Source organism: Falco rusticolus, chromosome 1 (genome assembly GCF_015220075.1).
Source record: "Falco rusticolus isolate bFalRus1 chromosome 1, bFalRus1.pri, whole genome shotgun sequence".
Classification (NCBI taxonomy): Eukaryota; Metazoa; Chordata; class Aves; order Falconiformes; family Falconidae; genus Falco; species Falco rusticolus.
This window is the reverse complement of record NC_051187.1, coordinates 15571774-15590389: the sequence shown is the minus strand read 5'-3', so window position 1 is coordinate 15590389 and position 18616 is coordinate 15571774. Positions and strand designations below refer to the sequence as shown.

The 18616-nt window shown below is 50.0% G+C and overlaps 1 protein-coding gene across 18 annotated transcripts in view; it reads right to left on the bottom strand.

Moving 5' to 3' along the window:
* The window catches only part of MSI2 (musashi RNA binding protein 2), a 255886-nt gene that overhangs the window by 32801 nt on the left and 204469 nt on the right, over window positions 1-18616 (bottom strand). For 16 of the 18 annotated variants that reach the window (XM_037411897.1, XM_037411889.1, XM_037411914.1 and 13 more), the window contains 2 exons: window positions 16935-17049; window positions 10151-10225 (listed from right to left, as the gene is read on the bottom strand). In XM_037411897.1, coding sequence (XP_037267794.1) covers window positions 10151-10225; window positions 16935-17049 — 190 coding nt within the window. Of the gene's footprint in view, window positions 1-4759; window positions 6785-10150; window positions 10226-16934; window positions 17050-18616 lie in introns of those variants that run through there. The other 2 variants (XM_037411988.1, XM_037412022.1) reach the window with 2 other exon arrangements.

Here is an 18616-nt window from a genome sequence, read left to right as displayed (position 1 = left end):
TGCTACCATTTCAAGCTTTAGATCAATAACTAAATGCTCAATATTTAGAGAAGAATACACACCCAGAGAAACCAGGCTGTACCTAGAACTGCCAAAAGATGGGGATTCTACCAAACCATTCACAACTTGTTACCAGGGTTTAGCAGCAATTAACTCTTTGGGACTGGATTGCGGACTGTACCAGGCTCCCTGTTACGAGTCCCTCGCCCCGTGGCTCCCAGCAGTGACCCCGGCTTGCCCGCACAGCAGCGGGCAGAGGGCACCATGCCAGGTGCCGGGCAGGCATACCTGGAAACGGGGAGTTTTCCTAAGCTTTGGATCACTTCTAGTAACACTTCTAGCATCTCCAAGCCCCCTCAGAGCCCTTTCTCGTGACAGCTCCATTAAGCGTTTCCCTTTGTCTTTATGCGCTGTGTTACATCAAACTCATTAAAATCTATTTCACCAGGTCAGAAAATTAGCGAACTTCAGATCCTGCACATCACACATAATGGAAAGCTCATTAAGCAGCCCACTGCGTTATCCGAGGCACAAGCTGCTTAAAATGTACCGTGCGTGGCAAGATTTTGTAGAATTCTGAACGTCAGACACCCGTAACGTGCTTCACACTGGGTGCGTGTTTGCAGATGGATGTTACTATGAACAAATATTTCTGCTTTGGAATTTCAACAAAACAGTAAAACCCAAATATAGTTAATTTAAAATTTGGCACTTCCACTTTATGTACAGTAAACGACCCATTTTTCAGCTGTTTACCACTCTCTGGCCACAGTTTTTAAAATGAGAACGATGCACTTTTGCCCAGTAATTACTTTATGCATCAGTGAGACAAAGCGTTGTTTGTCTCCAAATCATCATTCTGTGTCGTTTCAAGTGTAATAACCCTTCTGCAGTTATTACACCGTACACAAAACTGGGAAACTTCTCAAAGGCAAACAGTTTATTCTAAGAAAACTGTTTATTAAAAAAAACCCCCCACAAACCAAAAAGCAAAAGCTGGTGGCTGATGCAGTTACTTACTCTGCTTACAAACTTGACATCCCACAGCAGCTTCAAGGCATCCGCTGCACTTCTCAAATGTGTCCTGTGAAAACTATACCCCCCACCAGCCAACACTCCTACTCAGTATGGGATCTGGAGTCTCCCTAATTTAGTAACTGGTGAAACACAGAGAATTACGAGCTTCAAGTGAATGCAGCTGACGCGGATGAAAGAGAATCTCAACCAAACAGCTCCCTAAAAGCAAGCAATTCTGTTTAATACTAAGTTGATTGCTCTGATGAAAGCATTTCTCACTTTAAAGCCCAAAGCCAAACATTTACCATCGATTCTTAACAGACAAGGTAAGTATAAATGCAACGCCCACTGCAGGGACACACACCTGTGGACTCCTGGCACTGGAGCGGTGGCGCAGCACGGCAGCTCCGCGGCTCACTCACCTGCTGCTGGATGAACAGGGGCAGGTCAGGGAACCGTGTCAAGGCACGGATTTAAAGTTCAGCAAAGTGGCACTGATTTGCTTCAAGCCTCATTTCAGCTGCCTCGATGGTACAGAAAATGAGCTATTTGGTTAAACCGCCTGCTTCAATTTTTATGAATGAGCTAAACTTTGGGTAAGTATTATTAAAAGACAGATCCTTGGTGATGAACAAAGGCAGAAAAAGAACTTAAGTCTGGAGGCTGAAGCTGGAAAAGTTCAACGCAGGCAAGAGGCGACTATGTAAAAAGAGAAGATAATTAATCAGAGGACAAGGTTATCAGAGAGCAGGAAATTCTTTATGACCTGTATGTGGGGAGTCACGAGTGAATGTCCCCCTCGCAGGGACCCTGCGGCTCAGCACGTGCGGCAGCTGGTGACCCCCCCAGCCCTGCCGGCGGAGCTGCCACCACCTACCCCATAACCTGCGTTATGAAAAGGGTCAGATGAGAGGCTGGTGGTGCTGAGCCCAAAAACCTTGAGGGCATCGCTGCAGCAACTACATGCTACTGCTTCTGGGCAAAGCAGGACTGGGAAGCTACTTACTTATCATCTTGAAATCCCACTAAGTGTGATTGAAAAACATGCACATTTGAAGTTTCTATGCTCTGAGGAGACTAATCACTTCAAATTCTTTGCAACCCCCAGCTCTCAATTTTTAACTGCTTTACAGCTAAAAATTGTTACCTACAGAGGCATAAGGCATAAAAGCAGGCTAGCCATCATGTCCCTCGCTCCATCTAACGCGGACACGTAGAATTCCTTATAGCACAACTGGCGTTACCAGATCACATTCTTCTTTCTACAGGGTTACCCATGTTCTTTTCCATACATGTGTGTTTGTGTTACGCCTCTTTACTCCTGTGAAGAATTACTCTCATCACACTTCCCCATTGCTGCAGCTGTGGCTTGTTCGCAGCAGAAACCATCGCTCCAGAGCTCTGTTCCTGCAGCATCACCCCAAAATGCAAAGAGCTCCAGACAGACTGGTAGGTTTGGGGTTTTTTTCTTTTTTTCCCCCCCTCCTCCCTGTCCCTTTATGATCACTCATTTTCAGGGCAACGACCTTGAATTTTAAAGCCCGTCTCAAACTCCACGCGTTGGTCAGTGAGCAGCTGAGAATAGGACACTTGGCATTTAAGTTCAATGTTCAAGATGCCCAAGCAGTTCTTCAAGGTATTGGCAGAGAAAAATCTAGTGAAGGATCTGTGCAGTTTTGGTCCTTGGCCAGACCTGCTGCCCAGGAAAGCCTCCAGAGCAGCCTCATTGGCACAGAGGTGATGGGGCAGGGAAGGGGACAGGAGCATCTCTCCTGGCCATGCTCTGCTGCCGCTGCCGGGAGCTGGACCACTGACCGAGATCAACAGCTTATCTCCTGGAAACCTCTCCTTAAATTTAATATCCGGGAAATTATTTTAAGGGGTGAGGGAAACAGGAGGTAAAAAAGGAATTTTATGCAATTCTTTGCAATGTTAAAAAAATGCAACTCTTCTCAGAAAAAACATGCCCAAGAGGCAAAGGTGCTTAAGCTGTGCTCGGACTCAGCAAACAGCTCTAGATGCCATTTTTTCCTGTGCCAAAACAAAAGCTACTGTCACCTAAGCAGAACTTGAAGGAGTATGTTCTGGCTGGAAATTTATGGGCTTTGCTGTATTAATTTCTCAGTTTGCTGTCTGCAGTTCCATCTGCTCCTCAATCCGGGGATGCACCTGCAATCGAACAGTCCCTCTTCAGCCTGCCCTCTGCCAGCACAAACCCCCCAACATCTTAATTTTAAAACAGGTCCAGTCTATAGCCTTTGTTTTCACCAACGGAGGCTGAAATGGAGAGATTTGGAGAGTGGTAATTAAGGTGCTTCTAGCAGATTTCAAATGCACTTTGTAAACCATTTTATGCCATGCAGATGCAGTAATGTGTTTTAGGTGGAAAAAAAAGCATGCAGTGCAGGGACAATTAGAGCAGATTTTAAGCAGTTAAGGAAGGGTCACACAAAGGAGTGAGAAACAGGTCCAGCTTCGTTCCACATCTCTTGCTGTTACAAGGCTCAACTAACTGAATAGACAATTTAAAATATATTTTATATTTCCTCCCCCTATTTTGCAGCTGCCAGCAATTTCTCCTTCTTTCTTAATGTTAAGTTCGATCATCAAGGTATCATGACCAGACAAACTTTGCTCCCATTACTAGATGTTATACAAGCCTTAGACTCGTGTAACTGCTTTAAAAGAGCGTTTTACAGAGTTGACCCTTATTAGTACTGACTTCATTACTCCCTACCGCTAAAGCAGCCACGTGTAGGCAGCATCTCTGCTTCCCACCACCGCAGTGGATCACGGGGAGGTGGCTCGGGGTCACTGCAACACCACGCACATGGCGCTGGTGTCAGCATTCACAGTTCGGGTCCGGCGTGGGGGCCTGGTTCGTGCTGCTTCAGCGCGCGGAATGCACCGACCCCCACGTAGCACGGTAAAGCTGCACTCCCAAGCGCGGGCATTGCTCTGTGCCAGCACGCCTTGCCACCGACGCAATGGTCGACTTTGCAGTATGCTGAAGCTACACCCCCCTCCTGCTCCCCCCATTCCCACCACGCTCCCCCGAAGGTCCTTAACCAGGAGCGAGACCTGCGGCAGCAACACGACCTGCAACCCAGTGCTGCCAGGCATCCTGACCAGCAGACCAGGGAACCTCCTTACCTCGCCTCCTTCTCTCACACACTACGAAAAAGAAGCCTCAAGAATGTCGTCACTGCAGCCATTACCCTAGGGTCTTTGGTACCAGCTCCTTCTCCTGACGCAGAAAAGAACCATCAGACCTACCAGGCAAGCACCACGAGTCACTCCTACACGCGAGTACCTTCCTGCCAGCACCGGTGGCCGACAAGTCAATGGTTTGTGACTGGTAAGGGGAAAGAAACTACATTAAGCTCTACAGATTAACAGAAAGTTGTCTTACATGCTCTCGTAATAAAAAAAGCATCAATTTAGATTTCGAACTGATCTTGTGCTGCATTTTCCCAGCACCAGACACTGCAGGAGCATGACCCTGGAGCTTCACGGACTATGCAGCGCTATTATCAATAAGCAAGTGTATTTCCTTGAGCTCTGAAAAGTGTGTGAACACATTTGTTTTTCCCACCTCTCCCCACATACAAAGGTTTTAATAAGCCTTAACAAACATACAAGCAAACAAACCCTTAATTAAAAAAAAATATATTAAATTCCTGAGCTGAAGGCTTCTAAGCAACTTTGACAATCCCCAAACATCCAGGTAATGATGGAAGAAAGCAGAGCTGAGATAAACACAGTGACGGCAACACCCCAGCCCCGCAGGTACGGCCAGCGGCACCGTCCCCCTGTGGGCTCTGCACCGGGTGCCCTGGCTGCTGACCCTGTCAGGGACAAGAGTTACCTGGTGTTCCTTGCAATTTCCAAACAGCAGGAACAGATTTCTGCACATTAGTGCTGGAGAGTTTGCAACAAGGGTTTCTAAACACTTATGGGTCTGATGCTTAAACCTCCGTGCCCGGTGCAGATCACACTGACCACAGGGGTGGAAGGTCAGACCACTGGCAGCGCTGCCATTGCAACACCAAGCCGCTCCTCTCCCCCCAGTTACAAGTGCACTGTTGTCTTTTTTGGTTTTAATTTTTGCGGTAAACACACCTCGTATGTAACTGTCCATCTGCAGGTTCTTCAAACACTGGGTCGCACGCTTTGAGTGATGGTTGTTTTATTCTTTTATTAAACGGTCATTGGTACTGGTTATTTGGTGCATCCAAACCAAAATATTAAAACTGCAAGCTAAGAGAGCAGCAACACAGCATATCCATTGTAAACAATTTATTATTATTTTCTACCTCAGTTACTTACAGGAAAAAAGTCATAAAAAAGAAAAAAAGAAGAGCACAGATGGACTATTTACAAAAAATGAGAAAATTCACAATAGCTGAAATGTTTGCAAATCATGCACACTAAGACAAGTTCACAAAAGCAAAGCAATTCATAGCAAAAAACCCCAAACAAAATAATAAGAAGCCATACAGATTAAAAAAAGCTATTGCCTGCAGAAAAGTAAAAAGAAAACTAACCAATTATTACATCAAGCATCTTTAATGAAATGAACAGCATAGCCGTGTATCGTAGAGCCTTTGACACTGACATTTTAAACAAGTGGATTAACAAACATTAAAATGCATTACAGTTCTACTGTAAGCATGCAATTTACTTCTCACAAACTTATAAAATGGGTAGAAACACTTTCAAGAAAACCAGAATTTAAATACGATATGTGTTTTCTACCCAAAAGTCCAGAATCTGGTCTTGTTAAAAAAGAAGCCAATGGATGGAGCCATTATCGCACAGGTTGGCTTCTGCGATTTGGGTGGAGACCAAGAGGCGTGATACGGCTTAAGCTAGCAGGGGAAAGCACAATCCCTCTTGCCAAAATTGAAGTAATTTGCCCATGATTAGCAAGCAAAGTCTGGAAGCAGAAGCGACCGCACGGAGTATGCGCAAGCATCGCCAGCTGCAGGAGCGGGGGCGGTGAGTGGCTGGGAGCCTGGGGCAAGGGTCACTGCCGAGGGGCAGTACCCGCCCAAGACCCTCTTTGGTGGCTCCCAGCCACGGCCCCTGCACCATTATGGCAGCTCCAGCAGGAGCCACCAGCCCAAAGTGGACGCAACGGGGGCAGACGCGTGGGTCTGCTGCGCCCGCAGCCACCAGCGCCACAGGGTTGCACACGCGGATGCAGGGCACTTGTTTTGAGTAATTAAACCCTGCGCTGCTAATGATCCTAGTGATCAGAGACGCTCGTCTCGCTCCACCCTGATTATGATTTGTGCTGCTGCTGAACATCTCCATGTTAAAAAGCACCAACATCTCTCTCTGGGGCTGCTTGTGAGACCCAATTGCCATTTTTGCTTCCTTGATAAAATTATTTCTAAAAAGTTTGTGAGAAGTCATGCCTTCATAACGCCCCTAACCCCAATCCTTGTGAGTTACATTCCAAGTGGGCATTAAAAACTCATAACAAAGCAGAGGAAAAAAAAATTAAAAAAATAAAAAGCAAACTCAAAGCAGTGAGGATATGGAGCCTTTAAAAAAGTAAAAATAAAATAAAAAGTCCAGTCAATCAAACCAGCCAGTAAGAGCAGCAATTTTTCAGTGGACATTGATATTAAACATGGACCACCCAGGCTTTTTCTGTCTCTCTCTCTCTCATTAGCACTGTAGTAAACCCCGATTAATTTGTTATGCATCTTTAAGAACTAGTTGATAAAAATTATGTCTTGTGAAATCGGCAAATAGTCTGCAAAGTGAAATAAGAACAGAAATTAATAGATTAAACTGAAAAGATAAGTCCCAGAAATTAAAAAAAAAAAAAAAAAAAAAAGACACAGAAAGGGAGTGATTGCAATAAAAAAAAAAAGTCTATGTACTGAGTTATAAAAGCCTAGAGGAAAAAAATAACATGATAGGAGAAGATAGAGCAGTTGCCAAAGTGATTGCATGTGTCTCGCCCGTGGAGCAAGGGGCCGTCCCGTGCTGACAGGCAAGAGCAGAGGATGTGGGAGAGAGCCCGTCCCGGGGACACAGCAGCGGCCCCGGCAGCCGGCGCGCCCCGGGCAGAAACCGCCATGCAAACAAGTGCATCATGACATTTGTGGCCTCTTTTCGCTTGGACAACAGTAAATACCAACAGGACAGTTCAATTCAGACGGCCTTTCAATTTGGTTTGTTGGTGGTTTTTTATTATTAAAAGGGTAAATAGGTGGCACAACCCGCGGAGCAACCGGAGTAACGCCAAGGCACCGCAGCGCAGAGCCCTGTGAGACCGTGGCTGCCAGCAGTGCAGCTCCGCAATGACACCCTCTCGGAGTCGATGACTTTAAAGGTCTTTTCCAGCCTAAACCATTCTGTGACTGGCCCCGTCTCCAGCCTGTGCTGCCGGGCTGGTTCACTGCAGAGAACAGGCTCCACGACACTGCTGCACCGCAGGGAAACGTGCGGCCAGGTCTCTGCAGCGAGCCACAGGAACACAGCGCTGTATCCGCATGTACTCCATCTATATGTACGCTGATATGTACACACCGGTGTGGTTGTAACAACACCGCCGTTTAGCAACCGCGGAGCCAGGAGGCAGAGGAAGCTCTCAGGCACGCTGCCTGGAATGCTCCTGCAGAAAACGGCCACGTATTTTTCTTTTAAAATCATGACATTGAGCATTTGGGCATCGCAACTTTAAAAAGCAGATTTCAGATTTCTCTCCATCGGGTTCGCACATGCTCCTACCTCACGCTTCCAAGCCACAGCCCTACCGCTGGCCCCATGGGCGCTCCTGCAAGTGTCAGAACACGGGAGGGGAAGGGCTGGGGGGTCTGGGTGCTTTTGCAGAGCAGGACTATGTGCTTACACTATTCGTCCTGCAGCACTAAACACCCTGCCCACGGCTGGCCCATCAGGCTGCCTGCTTGGTTCCTTGCCAGGGCTGATGGAGGCGCGAGCGCAGAGTGGTGAGAGCTATGCCGGCAGCAGAGACACGGCACGACGCAGCCGTCTGCGTGGCACTTGCTTCCATTGCCGCTCCGGCAGCAGCAGCGGCTGCTGGCATGTCCCGTCCTCAAGCCCTGACCCGCTCTCGATGCGCTCCCCTGCACCCTGAGCCGTGCTCCCGCCGCACGGGGGTCTCTGCCCCCAATACTCCGAGCGAGGGACACCCCGTGCTGCTGATGGGCGCCAGCCCCCGCGCACCATCCCTGCTGTCAGGGAGGGTCCCGGCACTGCTTGGATGGGTCGTGCTCCTAGAGACCAGGGTCCCCAAACTGCCTAACAGCCTCCTAACGGTTCTGATTGCTGTGAAGGAATAAATTACCTGAGTGGGAGTGGAGCAACCACCCCAGGCAGAGCTTCAGGGCTGGGAGATACAAGCAAGGCGGTGGAGGACTCTGTGCATCTCCCCTTCGCTGCCCTGCTCACAGCTGGTGCCTGCAGCCCGGTGTGCCCGCTCCTCCATGGGGACAACCCACCCTCATCTTCTTCTGCCAGAACCCAGCAACAACCAGCACACAGCTGGAAGGCTCGTTTTGAAAAAACGGGCCCTTAATAAAAATATATGGGGGCTAGAGTCAAACGCTACCTCTGCTGTCAGTGAGCACACGTGTTCATTTTAGACACCTTTATAATTAAAGTCATCTAAGCTCTGCCGATTTTCATCATTTAACTTATCAAAGGCGTCTCTCATTTAGCTGTCTTCATATGAATCAGCTGGTACAAGGGATTGTGAGGACCTGGGAGGGAGGTGTGAGACAACACACCAACGCCTTCTGAAGCCTTCCCCTTGCACGCAACCACTGGTGGCAATCCTGCCAGCCCGGACCCTGCCCACGGCTCTGCCGGAGCAGCCGGGCCAGCCCACCGGGGCAGGTGCCGTGTCACCCCCCACTGCCGTGCCACCTGCCCCTGCCCACCCCCTGCCTGCACGGCAGCTCTGCTGTCACCCCAGCCCCAGCTGCATCAGACCTGGCTGCAGCGCTGGGGTGGAAGAGGCAGATGAGCTTTAGGTAGAGGCCTTGGCACTTGTGAATTGAAACTGGAAAAAAAATAAATGCCAACCTTAACCGCACTGTTTCCCTCGGTATTATTAGTCCTGCAAAAACCAGCTGCACAGAAACTACCGTCCCAAGGACACCGACTGTTTTATGGATGTTCATACTACATATGGCCCCAGCGCCATGTGTCACCCTAATGACCCCGAGCCGAACACTAAGGCTGCCCCTTTGCCCACGCATGTCGCAGGAGAGCCGAGCCTCTCACGTCCTCGCCCATCCCCAAGGCCCTTCCTTGGTTTTCCTCCCCGAGGAGCTGCTGTCCCGTCCCTCCCGCACCTACTGTTGCTCGCAGTGGGGGGGTTCCCCTCGCTGTCTGCACCCCTGAGCAGCACGGCAGTGGGCGGTGGGACCGCTCGTGCGTCGCCCCCGTGACCAGCGTGCTGGTGAACCCCACGTGCAGCACACCCAGGGGCTGCACCTGGTAGTAAGCTATGCCCACAGCAACACCACAGTTGAGGAAACCCTCTGTCCTGCACGGTGCCAGTCCCCACGCTGTCGTGGTGCCCACTGTGCCCCGCGGCACAGAGCAGCCGTGCCACGGAGAGGGGGGAAGCCGCGCCGAAGCCAAACCAAACCACCAGCACGTGGCTAGGAACTACTCCTGTGAAGGACACAGAGACGAAGCGATACAGAAGACAGGAAGGTTGGGCTTTTCCCTCCCAGACTGCACTCGTCACGAGCATGCACTTACCGCAGGACAGCCTGGGAACGTGTGTGCGAGCCTCTGTGTGTGTGTGTGTCTGTGTTTATCTCTATAATATATATGAAAGGAAAAACCCATCAAAGGGAGGGTAATAGCTCTTAAATTATCTCTGTTGCTTTATGTTCTAATTTAAGAAGTTTGTTTTCAAATAACCAGTACCAATTTACACGCTAGTAAAAATGTATTTAAAATATGTATATATAAATATCTGTCTTAAAATAGCAAAAAAAATTGTGGTTGTGTGAGATGCTCCCTGCAGACTTGCCTGTCTCAGCTTGCAGCTATGGATTTAAAAAAAGGGGGAGAAAAAAAAAAAGAAGGAAAGAGGGGGAAAAAAAGTAAATTTCAAATGAAACGTACGTACCTGGGAACTGATAGCTGTAACTTGGAGCAAATCCAGGATATCCTCGGCCATACGTCGCAACAAAATTCGGGTAACCTTGATCACAGAAACATTAAAACAAAAAATCAGAGACAGAGAGAGAGAAAGAGAGAAGTTTGAAGATTAATGAAGGCTTTTTGTTTTAAAATACAATATAAAATGACACGGAGGATGGGTGTGACTTGGTTTTACAGAAGGTATTAAAAACCAAGGTTTATTCCGCTCATGCAAAACTGTGGAAAGGTTTCATTATTATCTTGAATGGAAACATCTAGAGCCAGCCGGCTTTGCTGCTCACTTGCCTGCCTGGCTTTGTGCATGAGACCTGTCACTCAGGTAATTAACATGCACTTTGGTATCTGAAGTCCAAGGACTGTGCATACTTGTTAGCTGGAAGAGTAAATGCCAAATGCTAAGGCTAAACACATAACACAGGTTTGCTCTGACATTTGGAGAGCTTACAATGAATGTACTTTGCTTCAGAGCTATTGACAGTTGGAGATTAAGGTAGTAGTAATTCTTTATCCCAGGAGTGTGAAGGACAACAGTTAACACATCAAAGAGTTAGAGGCAGCAACAGCAACGAGCCAGAGAGTCAAAAGAGCTTTTAATTTTTCAGGAAAGTAAAACCCAGCTATGAGAACCACTTCCCAAAGCCATTTCTGAGATATGCGCAGAAACGCACCCAACCTCAGGCAGCTTTTGAAGTTTTATTCTGAGAAAAAACACCACTTTAGATCATTTTGTTAATAAAGATGCCCGAGTAAATGCACCAAGTGGCTCTAGTGCAGCAGCTGGGAGCGGGAGGCAGTGTGGGCTGGGTGGCAGAGTCCTCCGGGGGCGGGATGGACAGGGGTACCACTGCTGGGTGCCAGCCCTGCGGTGCCTGCCGAGGCTTTCACCGCGTCACCCACGCATGCCTTGCCAGGGTCACAGGGGACACCCGGGCCAGGGGAGGGGGCTTCACGCTTTGGGCAGGCTCATGGATGCACTGGGGGTCATGCTGGTCCCTAAAGGCGCGTGGGCTGGCAGCAGCCAAGGGGTCACACACTGTGCGCCCCCCTCCCCAGCCCTTATACACAATAGCTATCCTCTCTGGTGCCACTGTGGCAGCCGGCTATGGCCGGCACGGCTGATGCCAATGCCACAATCACTAAGGTGATTTCCTAAACCTGGAACCTCACTTCAACTCTCAGCACCTCCCCGCTCAGTTTTCTTAAGCAGAGGAATGACCCTTTGCAATCCCAGTGCAAGAAATGCTGCATAACGTTCCCGCTGTCAGTGCCAGCCCCGACTCCTATAGGCTCCGGGAAAGACCTTGCCAGACCAAGAAACCATCGCACAAAGTCTGCTCTCATGCTGTCTGAAGCCAGTGGAAATCTCGGCAGTGATGACAGCGGCCGCTGGGCTGGACCCCGAGAGCTTGTTCAGCAGCTGAGTGGTTCTTCTGGGGGGTCTCCTCTCTCTGCTTTTACTTATTCCTTAATATACTCATACGTCACACAGCTATTTTTCTGCTGCAGCAAGTCCCTCAATTTCTGATTAGATTTATATATACATATAAAGTACTATTAATCATAATCTAAAACTGTAAGATAAAAATGCTTGGGTGAATTTTGATTACGGGATTAAGCAGTGCCAGGGGAAAGCAGCCCTGTGATCCCTGGACAGCACGCTGCAGCTTTCAGTGGTATGTACACACCGCTTAGCCCTTGGCGTATTTATTTCACAGCTCAACAGCTGGATTCCCTTAGAAATTAATCACCTCTGTCATTAAATCAGATCTTTCAGAGTTAAGCTTTACAAACCTTTTTTCCTTTTTTTTTTTTTAAAAACAACAATATTGATAAATGGATTGTTTGCTAAGTAAGTAGCGCCATTAACACCACTGTAGCTACACCATGAAAAATCACTCTGCGGCATCCGACCACAGACCCTCTCCTTGCCAAGTGGAAAAAAATAAGTTTTACTCTGATTCAAACGACTCCAAAGCAGATGACTGTTGGGGCCGTGGGGGACCGATGTGCCAGGCAGTGCTGACGGCTGCCCCGGGAAGCGGGGGCTGCAGGTGTGGTCCCCATGGCCCCGGCCAGGCATGGTGCTGGATGGCAGCTTCCCACATGCCCACAGTATTTTTGGAGCTGGCAGTGCAGTGCAGGATGCCATCTCTTCCCTTGCCCTGCCCCGGGATGCTCTGTGGGGCCAGCGATCCTCCTGCCCTGGTGCATTTGCCTCCAGAGCCCAGGCAGCTGCCCCCCTCGTCCTGGCCAAACCCGGCTGTGCCCGACAGCAGCGGCACCGGCGGAGCTGCCTGGGGGGTTCTCGCCTGCACTGCCAGCGCTCAACGCTCTCTAGGTCAGGCAGATGAAATCATAAATTTATAATACAACATTACTTCAATTTTCCTCTTCATTTACTGCTGCAGTGCCCAGCTCTGCTCTAACGAGTCAAAGCCCGATCCGCGCAGGGGAAATTGCCTGGCTGAATATCAATAGCGCATTAACACCATGCCCATGTGGATGCTTCATCAAGCCAAATTATGGCTATGCTGACCTACCCACCATTTCCATTAGATGCCATTCTCATCCTGCATTGGGCACCAAACAGATTATTTGCTTCAGTAGTCCTGGGGAATGATCAATCTCTCTAATTACCCCTTGTCGCTAAACCAAAAATCAAAGTTTTGCCTGGATTACCTCCGCCGAAGCGAGACCCTCCTGTCCATGGGAGCAGAACTCAAAACTAACAACTGCAACTGCTTTCACACCGCCACTTCCACCCCGCTCCCTCTCAGAGGACGGCAGCAGGTCCAAGGCGCCCACCCTGCGGGCTGGGGGAGCCTGCAGCCATGCGCTGGAGCCGTGCAGAGCCCACCTCGCAGCGGAGCAGACCCTGCCCTGTGCTGGGTGCTCTCTGGGCAGCGCTGGCATGCGAGGCGAGAGCCACGGCTGCTGGAAGCACCACGCTGCCCACCCGACGGCCCCCTCTCCCAGCTCCCACGCTCTTGGTGGAGGCAACACCGATGCAGCCACCGAGTCTGTCCCCACTGCAGCACGTGAGCCACCGCTCGGCATGGGGATGGTCTGCCGCGGGAAAGCAAAGGCTCTGCTTCCAGGATGAAAACAAACAGATTACGCTGACCTCCTTACTCCCAGTGTACTTGAGGGCATCACAGCATTCCTGGTGCTAAAGCCCATCCTGGCGGGCCCGTGGTAAAGCCTGAGTATCGCAGGTGTTCTACAAAAGGGGGAGCAGGGCAAACTGCCCTACTTCCCCTGCGCACAGGGGAACTGCGGCCCTGGAGAGCGGGCAGCTTGGCACTGTGCACGCACAAGGCTACTGGAAAGGCAGGAGACCTGAGCCGGGCTCCTGACTCCTCTCTGCCCCACCAGCACCTCCACAGGGAGAAACGGCTTCGCTGCTCCGAGCAGGGAAGTGTCCACAACCACTGAACCAGGCTGTGGAAATGCCTTTTCATTTCTAAATTCGGTGATCTGAGATGGACAAAGCTCATGGTTAATGTGTGGGAACACTGAGCACATTGGGGCCTGGGGACTGCTGCAAAATTAATTCAAATGGTCCAGTAAATGCAAGAAAATTGTTGTCTCCCCATGTTGCTCAGAGCAAGGAATGGCAGGTCCTTTGCAAAGAAAGGCACGCTCCTTCTGCCCAAGCACAGACCCATGCTGCAGCAAAACCGTGCAGGGTCTTTCCCAAAAGCAACGTGCTGTGACCTTGACAGCAGCACCTGTGGCATGAGGGAATGCAAACCAGAAATCACCCCCGGCAGTCGCAGGGGGTGGCACATACTAGGGAGCAGCGAGGGAGAAGAAACGCATGGGCTGCAGAAGCTTCTCCCTTGGCCCAACAGAGCTGACCCACCTCGCACCCGCAGGGGAGACGAGAGCGCAGCCGAAGCCACTGCAGCTGCACTGGCCAGTGACGGCTGCAGCGGGTGCTGCTGCAGGAGCCTGGGGGGCCGGGATGGCTGCAGGGCCCCCCTTCCCACCTCCTGCCTCACAGGCAGCTGCCACTGTATTAAACAGAATCTGATGGAAAAAAGGAATGACCTTCTTTGAAGGGCACAAGCTTCTTTTATGCCTGAGTTCAGCCTACCTAGATTGAACAGGTGCAGTAATGCAGAGCCCCGCTCCGCCCTGTGCAGCGATACGAGCAGCTGGTCCGAGACCTTCGATCTGGAGCATCACACACCATTGGAGCAGTCTGAGGGGTAAGCCTTACGGGCCCAGCGCTGCTGTCTCTGGAGGAGTTTGCAAATTAAAAGCAGCCCAACTTCAGTATTAAACATCAGTGAGTCTCAGATGGCCATCGCCACGAGAAACGAGTGCTGTGGGGCCCCAGCTCAGACCAAGCAGTGCAGTGGTCACCTTCAGAGCCGGCACCACCACTGGGACCACCGGCATGGTTCCAGATGCAGAGAGCTGCTTCAGAAGGGAGGGGAGGGAGACAACCTTCTGTCAACATTGCTCCATGGATGCTTTCTTCTTTTTTCTCTTTTCTTCCCCCAGGTTTTCAGGTACAGACCTGAACGGAGGGCAAAAAGCTGTGGGGCAATGCGCCTGTGTGCCGGGGTCCGGGTCTGCGCCCCAGGACCGGGTGACGGAGGTGAGGTGCATGGCAAGCTTGTCGGGCCCTGCTCCACTGCAGATGCATGCATTGCCTGCACGGGGGGACGCGGTGCCTGTTCTTAAGCATCCACAGGGCTGGGGAGCAGCAATTCCTGCCAGGTGGGCTGCCAGGGTGAAAGAGATCACAGGAACTCAAACCGCTCTGGTCCGCTCATTATGCAGAGTGGCTAATTAATGTTCCTGATCTCCCCTGGGATCACGCGTGTCCCATCAGCAGACTGAGCCCATGACAGCCCAGAAGCAGCCCTGGCAAAAGGCTCAGCCTGCCCACACTCTCGGAGTCAAAAAATCCCTTCAAAAGAACACTTTTAATTTTGTTCCAATCAACCAAATCATCACAGAAGCGGCTGCCTACGCACCTTTAGACCCCGGCTGCTGCAGGCTCCTTGGGGAGGCTGTGATTAATGAAAAAGACCAACTTCCTTAATAGCTTTGGAGGGAGTCGCTCCCCGCTCTTTCCTTTGGGTTGTCTCGTGCATTTGTTCCTCCGATTCTCTCCTCTGCCCATGAACAGCATCTGGAGAAGGTGACCTTGAACAAGGGCTTACGGAAACAGGTATAAAAATCCTTCCAGAGCAGCCCCGCTCGCTCTGTTTCAGTCCAGCCAGGCATCTAAAAGGAGGAACGGGGTAGGGCTGACACTGGCCTCCTGGGATCTCAGCAAAACGCTCGGCTAATGCAGACGCTGCCTCCAGCCGTACGTTACTTTGTGCGCCTCGTTGTCTGATGAGTTAATTATGCCCCTCTCCCCGTGGGGACAGGGGCCCACCGCGAGAGAGCAGCTGCCGGGGGCTTGAGAAGGAGGGATACGGGCTCCCCACTGAGCTGCTGCCCATCGGCCCCCTTCCCAGCCTTGAAGCAACACTTACAGGCAGCCTTTGAAAACGGGGATTTATAATGGCCATCCAGACAGCTTTGCTCTTGTGCGTTGCAATTTCCTTGTTTAGCACTTAATTATTTAACATGGTGCCACTGTAGCAAGCAGGAACTTGGAAGATGAAAAAAAAACACCCAGCTAGAGCAGATAATGAAGCATCTGGCCTTCAACATGAATCAATCATTAATTCTGAGCAAGTCACCCTGGTTTGCAATCAAGTAAGAGCACGTTGCAAGACCGGCCGGAGCAGAGCCAGTCGGGGTGACCCGACCCACCCCACCACAGCAGGACAGGGATTTGCCAACTTGCCCGCTCCGTGCAGACACAGATCCACGTTCTAGACCCAGGACAGAAAATTCAAAGCATCCCGGGGAGGCTACATACCAGGGACAGGCTCATTTCTGCCTGGGAACACCTCCAGATACCCTCCCGTTCAGGCACGCTTTACGGACACAGCGGGTGACAACTGAGGGAAAGTCCAGTGGTACAAAGGGAGCAGAAAGTTGAAACATATGGGGGTTTTACAGAAATACATTGGCAACAGATTAGCAGCATTTTGTCTTAGTAAATCTGAGGACAGAGTATCAAGAGGTTGTCACGTTATATAGAAAGAAGAACTCTCTAGGCAGAAACAAATGAGAACCCATTATAACTAAACAGACCTCATGCACAAATAGAATTTTGCCATTAAATATCATTTATCCCATTTAATTAGTATTTTCTGGATACAATACTCTGGACTAAAATACCGTTCCATCTCCTTGAAACTAGTAATTATTGTTGCGACCTATACCGTAACACATCTCCCTGCTTTCTCCATCTTGCATGCCATTTAAGAACCGGCAAGATTTTCAATTATCTATGCTGAACTGTCAAAGATACCTTTAAAAGAAGGGGAATAATGTGTGACTCAATTCCTCTAAAAAAGGGGAGAGATCATTTTTAGTCAGAATGAACACACTGCATCCTTCATCATTCTATTTTTGCGAGTAAGAGTAAAACAGGCTATTTAAAACATCCATTTAAATGCAAATTTTTATATTCCAGGAAGGGGGTGTGTGGAGTTAATCATTTACCACAGACAGGATTATTTTCCCCACTCCACCCCTGCTAAAGTTTTTGACTCGCACCCACACAGGTGCAGGGATTTGCTCACCCCTACGGCTTAAGCGTTCAGAAATCAGGGAGACAACACGGGAGCCACTGGCTCCGGGAGCCGTGTGGTGGCTACAGCACTTACCCAACATTCCCATCCCTAGCATAAAAGCGTCCATGGTATACGGTAATCCACGTGCCCTTCCTCTCGTCCCTGGTGGAAACATCACTTCTTTAGGTTGTGCTTTCTTACATTCTACCTATTGAGCAGAAACATGTACAAATGAGATGCAAATGAATTCCATGTAAATGTCAAATGCAGAACTGATCTACTTAAGGGGGGAAGTTTTATTTTTAGCATTTGCCTCCCCATACCGCCTCCCCCTCAAAGGTGAACTTTAAGAATAGCGTAAATGGATTTAAAAGAGCAAACGTGTATGTCTCTTTAAACACACATAGCAAAACCCCACTGGAAAGATGACAGAAATGCTGATTTAAGAAGTTGCCGTGTTCCTGAAAGGAAAACCTGTGCTGCGTTCCCTCTCAATGGTACTCGCGGGAGTGAAATGAATGGAGGGAGGTCTCCAGCACAGCTCTATTGCAATCGATAACAGAAAATGACTCTTGGTGATCATTACAAAAAGCTCCTTTTAAAATAGGAATAAAGAATCAATATTTCTACCCAGCAGAAAATTTCTGTAAACCCTATTAATAAATGATCTGCATTCTTTCACTTCCAGTTACTCCTGCTGCCTTTTGAGGCTGCTTAATGTCACTTGAACCACACTGCTGGTCCCCACCGATGCCTTGCGCGAGGCGGCGCCGCCAGCCAGCCGGCAGCAGGACAGCCAGGCCCCCAGGACCCCCAGCCACGCCACCGGGTGCTGCTTCCCAGCCTCTTTTTGTATAGGAAAAGGGAGAAATAAGGCACGTTTCCACATTTCCTAGCTCTGGCACTGCCAACTTGCTCCCTCAGCAGATTGTCCCCACGCTCCCCTCGGCACTGGCGCTACGGCTGTGCCGGTAAGCTGGTTTGGAGCTAACCAGAGTTATCCCAACCCATTTCTATGGCTCTACACCTTAGCTCGTGGTCTGAGCAAGAGGAAAACGTGCAGGCCTGCAGTGCAGCCCTGCACGGGATGCGGGGAAGCCCCACGCTGCTATCTGCCCCACCTGTACACTTTGCACAGTGAGAATCACTGGTCTAAGGGTAAGGGTCTTGGGCTGAATCCAGAGGTCTGAGCTTTATTGCCTCTAACTTTTTCTCCAACCAGTTCCTCGATCCTCTCTGTGCATTTACACCCCTCCCCAGCCTTTGCCTGGCCAGAGCAGAGCGGGAGCAGGGGTGCTGCAAGCCGGGACCGTGCTCCTGGCAGACACTGTGCCACGGCCATGCACAGCCCCGCTGCCCCCAGCCCCACTGTCCTGAGTGTGGGGGGGCTGCTTGTTGGGGAGGACTAGGAGAGTCGGCTCCCAGCAGGGCTGTGTCCCCCCGCATCCCCTCCATCACTCGCACAAGCAGGCAAAGGTGGGCGTGCGCCCCACATGCAAGCAGGCAGCTCCCCCAGGCAAACCCGGGGATGCAGGATAATACGGCTAAACGTCTCAGTGCCTAATAGCCCGATCAGTGACTGTGTATTCATTGTCTTATGAAAACCAACCGCCTGTTCCTAGGCAACCCCATCAGCGAAAATTTCAGGTTTATACAATTTTCATTTAGGTAACATAAAGGTTAACTGACTGTAATGGGAGTATTTTAAACAAAACCACCTACTCCTCCCCTTTCTGCTGCAAACCTCCACAGACCGTATTTACTTTGCTTGCTCG